Source organism: Molothrus ater, chromosome 3, assembly GCF_012460135.2.
Source record: "Molothrus ater isolate BHLD 08-10-18 breed brown headed cowbird chromosome 3, BPBGC_Mater_1.1, whole genome shotgun sequence".
NCBI classification, from domain to species: domain Eukaryota; kingdom Metazoa; phylum Chordata; class Aves; order Passeriformes; family Icteridae; genus Molothrus; species Molothrus ater.
In genome coordinates this window covers 26,130,426-26,136,426 of record NC_050480.2, presented here as the reverse complement: position 1 = coordinate 26,136,426, position 6,001 = coordinate 26,130,426, and the positions used below count along the sequence as shown (strand labels likewise).

Sequence of the window (6,001 nt, the reverse complement as noted above, 5' to 3'; positions counted from 1 at the left end):
CATAATCAAAATCATGCCTTTTTTCAGGTGGAGGCAAATAAAACATCCATCACATTGGGCCTTACATTTATATCACTTTATGTGATGAACAATGACTGAAATTTATTTGGTTTTCACGTGGCCTGGTTCAGACCTATCTGAACAATGAAATTAAGTGATTTCATGTACATATGTCTAGATAGCTTTAATGGGAGTCTTTATTAGATATGAAATTAGACATTAAAACATGTATTTGTTCCTTACAACATCACATACCTATTTTTTAGCATAATCTGATTTCCATCATATGGTGGTGGTAAATAGAAAAAAAAAAGGCATTTCACCTCAATTTTGAACATCTGTATTTTCCAGGGACAATTCTTAGAAAATTGCAAGAGGTTATGTCTAAGGTCACATGGACCTACAACAGTGGATTTCTTTGAGGTATGAAAGAGAAATCTCAGAACTGCAAGTAATAAATATGATTTTGATAAGCGCTTCTCCAGGAAAATAAGAAATTCCTAAAAAGTTTTCTGTGAAGTGCCTTCCTCTTCATGTCCTGTATTACTCCATACTTATAAATAATAAAAAAGGAGACTGATAACAGTAGTTTTATGTAAGCAAGCTTAGAAATCACACTCAGATAAGTGCTTTTGACCTAAATCTTGTAGCGCCTCGATCTGACATACAACCCCACAACTGTGAAATTCTGTATGAGATTTAGCAGTTTGAAGCTGCCAACTGACCCAGCCATAAAGCAGCCAGAGATAAGGATTTACGGTACGATATGATACAATTAGACATTCACCTCCCATTTATTTCAGTCCATTTCAGTATATAACCTATTTAAAAGTTGCAGGCTTTTTATTAAAATGTAAATGCTTGTGTGCTGTATATTTATAGGCAGCTAACAACAACAAGAAAAGACTCTCATAAATTAGATTTCTATGAATGAAAAGGGTAAACAGGAGATGCTTCTGCAAAACTCTTCTAGACGTGCAGAGATAAAGGATGGCTCTACCACACAAAATAATCAGATACAAAAATAGCTGTTCAGAAACAGCACACCTAAGGAGTACTTTAATCAAACATTTAGGTTACCTGCCAAAAGGACCATGATCTCTTCAAAATGCAATGCGGATTAAAGTGTTATCTAACACAAGCAGAAAACTAACCTTGGAGTGGAAGTTCGAAATGTGTTCATCATAATTTTCATGTCTTTGGATAGAGAAACCAGCTTTTTCAGCTAGATTGCAAAACTGGTTTAAAGTATTCCCTCGGAGTGGAGCAAATACCATTGCTTTTCCCTGGAACATTAAAAAGAGAATTTATACATTTTTAAAACTGGAAGGGAACCAGATATAGCATACACCTGACTAAGCTTTTAATATGCTCAAGCTGGAAAAGTCAATTGTTCTCTTGTTAAAATACTAAAATATGGTAACACAAATACTTGTTCAAAATATGCAAGATTTCTGTGATTAAACAAATGCAATCTAGAAAGTAATAAATAAATATTTTCTTTAGAAAACTGCCAACTGCAATACAGCTGCTTCTTTTCATATAATAATGGTGTCTGTGGATTACCAAAATAAAACACAGAGAAAGCATATAGAACATGCACTCAATGGAAAATCCATTTGTTGGCTCATGATCATGCAAAGACTGTAAATAATTATTTTCTTTTTTCTCCCTCACACATAGAAGAGTACCTCCCATTTGCTGTCAGTGGAATTACAACAGTATAAAACAAGGCAAAATGGGAGGCAAATCAGCCCCAATCATTAATTTTTCAAAGGTATTTGAAAATACAACTCTTAGAGCAATGCAACTAAATTTGACCTTAAATTGCTAAATTGAATTTAAATCAAGAATTAATGTTCCTGAATACTCATTCTTGTTTTTGCAAGATGATCAGGCCATTTATGATGCCCAGGCAATACGTTATGGTCCATTACCTAATTTTTTGTTCATCCTTCTGTATTTAAGAAAACAAAAATGACTGTACCTTGAACTGATTTTAGACACTCTGCGCAAAGTACTTGCCCAAAACCTAACCTACTTGATAGAGCATCTCTTGAAGTCTTATTTGCAGAATTAATTCTAATTGGCTGAATACTGTGTCCTGTCACATGGAATGAAAAGTGGTTGAAGAGCTGTGAACAAAGGTTAATATCAGCCAACAGCATATCACACTGAGGGGAGCCACGAAGTTTACTGTAAGTTCCTGTATTTAACTTCTATGTTAATGAGAGCTAAGATTAATTTGTGAGGTGCTCTAATCAAGCAAAGAGACAAAAAACAGTTTTGGGGATCTGAAAAACTTGTGAAAGGATTAGACGCTGTGGGAGCACATTTAGCTTGAGAAAACGCAATCTGCAAGCCACAGGAAAAGAGTGATCAGTACAGAGAATTTCAATAGGAATGCTGGAAAGTTACAATGCTGACACAGACACTTAGTGAGGAGAATAGGGAACAAATCTGTGTCTCACACATGCACATGTACACCAAGACAATGCACAGTGAGGCAGCAATAAAAATGCTATGTCAGTACCTATGGTGCTAATGTGCACTTAAAAGATTCCAACCGTTAACACCACAACACTATATTTATTCTCACAACAGCTCGGTGAGATAGGGAAATGCTGTTACCCTCATCTTTCTCGTGGGAAATTAAAGCACAAAGGAGTCTTAGGGCAATATCCAAACCAACTCAACTTCTGTTCATTTGTGAAGCTGTAGCTTTAATTCTGTGGCAAAATAAGAGGTGCAAAGGGGTGTAACTCCCACCGAAGGCCCTGGAATTGCTTATGTAAATGCTAGGTCTGAATATAGGCTCAGCTCAGGATGGAAAACATTAAACACAGGAAATTCACATCTGGTTCCCTCACATCCTTGGCATGCTTTAATGTCATCCGACAGAAGTGGGCAGCAAAGGGAGCCTTCAGCTGAAGATCCTGCTCCTCCTGCTGCCATCTCACACTCCCCAGAATGTTGTTCTGCAGAAACCCTTCATGGCATAAGAAGGCCAAGACTCCTCTGGACACCCTTATTTTCATGATCACTGTAATGGGAAAAATGTCCCTTATCCAGGGCTTACTGACCATATGACCCACATTGGAGCTTTAGATGTGACTGAACTTCATGAACAGAGACTGCTGGAGGTTACAGACCATACACTGGCCACTGATCCAGCAGCTCTGATGAGGTGCTCACACAACAGCATCCCTTTGGCCCCTCTGGAGTCAGCAGTCCATGCAGCCATTCCTGTCTCATATTCTCTGAAGACTACTTTCAATTAAATTTGAAAGAGAAGTACAGTAATCAGTGTCCTGATAAATACAGGATATAATACAGAATCAGTCTCCTGATTCTACTCTTGATGGACTATTCAAAGTTTAATTCTAATTCAAAAGTGTCTCCTAGGATGATATTTAAAGGAAGATGTTTAAAATACAAAATGGCTTTTCCTCAGATGGAAAAACACTTCCAGTAAACTTGTGAAAAAAAAAAAAAACCACAGAGGAAAATGCCAGCTCTAATAGTTTGAAGTGTCACTAAAATGCTGCAGTGCATATAATATATAATAGGACAGCCATTCATATTTTGGATATGACTTTACTCATCAGTTATTACTAAATGTGGTCCTGTTTGCTGGTACTAATCTCAGCTCAATAGCATCCCATTGACTTCATTGGCATTTTGAACAGAAGAATCAAAGCCTTGATAAAAAATTGTTCTTAATTAGGGAAATATGCAAAAAACCAAATGCTTATTCTAAGATTGAAATTAAAAGTAAATTTTAATTATATAAAAACCTCCTAATGCTGGCAAATCAAGTCAAATAAGTTGAGAGAAATAAGATACAGCCATTCAAAAGAAATTTGTTCAATGTAATATTTCTGTGCCTAACCCTTTGAATGGGTTTAAAGGTGACATTTGCCTCTGTAACAAACTCAGATAGAAAATTCAGCCCTCAGTAAATCTGTGAGCTGCTCATTTCTCTCTGTGAACTTCTTCCTGCACCAACACAACTGTCCATGGGGACAGTATCAGCAACCAGATGATTGAAATGATCAGAGTCTGGTTTCAAAGCAAACAAAAAATTAACCAGAACACATCATTCTGTGCCATAAGGATTCTAATAGTCAGAAATATCATCCTTATTGAAAAAGGAAATACCACAGATAAATTTTTAATTAACAGTAAGAATAGACTATGTGTTCTGAATCTCTCCTTCAAGAGAGCTTTGCAAGGATATCTGTTATTCTCTGTTCACTAGCAACTTTTTCTGTTGCTAGTGTTGGTTATTATTTTCCCTAGACTCTTCTAAACTAGTTGTATCCTAGTTATATTTGAAAAATGACTTGCATTTAGGTATGTGAATTTTATCAATTTGTCAAAGTATTTCCAAAATGGAAAGTTCTAAATTTGAGACAAAATAATTATTATAGAAGAGTGAACTTAATAAAAGAAGTTTATGCCTTAGCTTGGGCATAAACTAATGCCCACAAACTATTCTTAATTATTGCAACTAGAAAATAAGTCCACTGTTGATTCATTTGTCCTTTAAAAGGCTAAGTACAGTGCCATTTAGTAAAGTGCCCTCTGACATTATCCTTAGATTTATACAGGTTAACAAGAGCAGTGAAATTGGTAACTATTTCATACTTGTGACTGCATCTTTTGGGATCTCGAATGAGCATACGTTTTTATTTGTGTCTTTCAAACCATGAAGACATATGCTCAAAGGCATCTCTGCTGAACATGTCCTTTTTGGACAAAAGAGCTCATTTCAGGTGTCTGTACTCCCACCTCCCATCCTATACAACAGTCTGCTGTCCTCTTAGTTAAAAATCACAACAATTTGCAAGGCCATGCCATAACTGGATATCCATCCATACAGCCATTCATAAAGTAGATTAGGCAACAATTTAACTAAATTCAAGTTAAAAAATAAACTTTGGATAGGGGTCCAAAACTCTGCAACAGAAATTCCTGCATAGAACAGGAATTTCTTAAGTTAGCTTTGCTGATAAGAAGTAGGAACCACTTGCTGTGCCTAAAATGCACAGCAAGTCAGTCCTAGGTTATTGATACTGACTATGCTACAGATCACAATGTGCAGAAGCAAACATAATTAGGAAGACAGGCAAGAAAAAGCCTTCTCCCTTTACTCCATCTACATTCACAAAGGAGTGTAGCTCATATGCTCTGAAATATAAAGACATATTCTTTGAATTTGAATTAGCTGATTGGAATTAAGAGTCAGGCCAGGTTTGGCTTAAAGTCAGCCTAACAATTCCACAGTTACCAGGGCACCTCTTACACACTTCTTCTCTTCCTCCCACTCTTGCTCTTCTTCCCCATTGTCCTTTCATGGAGCCAGTAGAGTGGCACATGGGAATACCTGAAGAACCAGTTGCTGACATTGATCTGGGCTGAAAAAAATTTTTTTGGTATTGCTTTAAACTGGGATCCACTTTGTGTCCCAGATGATCTGTGGTCCCAAAAATTATTGCAGCTTGACAACTGCTGGTACTTCATGAAAGTCAGAACAGAGCTCTGAGCAGGAGCTGCTTAACCTCTTCTTCCTGCCACTGACAGATATATCTGGGTAACCTTTTCCTCAGGGTGGCTACATTTTTCCTATCTTCCTGGCAGCCTTGCCCCACAGCTCATTAAAATAATTCAGTCTTAAGTAACTTGCCTTAGGTCACTCAGGAAAGTCTATGATAGAACCAAGAATAGAAACCTGATCACTCTAAGCAAAGAATGGGATTACTTACACAACTAAAATGACTCGGGTTCTTAAGCCTTTGCACGTTTGGGTCTTCTGTTCCTTTTACAGAGCAAATCTCTTGTAAAAAAGTACAAAAGTACTACAAATTTTAAATAAAGTTTGGAAATTCACTGCTAGCATGAAGTGTTTTGTTTTCAAATTGGAAGTTTACCTTATTGGAAGATTCAGATGTTAAACATGAATGATAAAATTTCTGTTTCAAAATCCTACTTAGATCAA

At 36.6% G+C, this 6,001-nt stretch overlaps 1 protein-coding gene across 1 annotated transcript in view; it reads right to left on the bottom strand.

The window, feature by feature from the left end:
• Positions 1–6,001, bottom strand: part of CAMKMT (calmodulin-lysine N-methyltransferase) — a 212,920-nt gene that overhangs the window by 7,076 nt on the left and 199,843 nt on the right. The window contains exon 10 of the mRNA XM_036379602.2: positions 1,155–1,286. Coding sequence (XP_036235495.1) covers positions 1,155–1,286 — 132 coding nt within the window. The remainder of the gene's footprint in view (positions 1–1,154; positions 1,287–6,001) is intronic.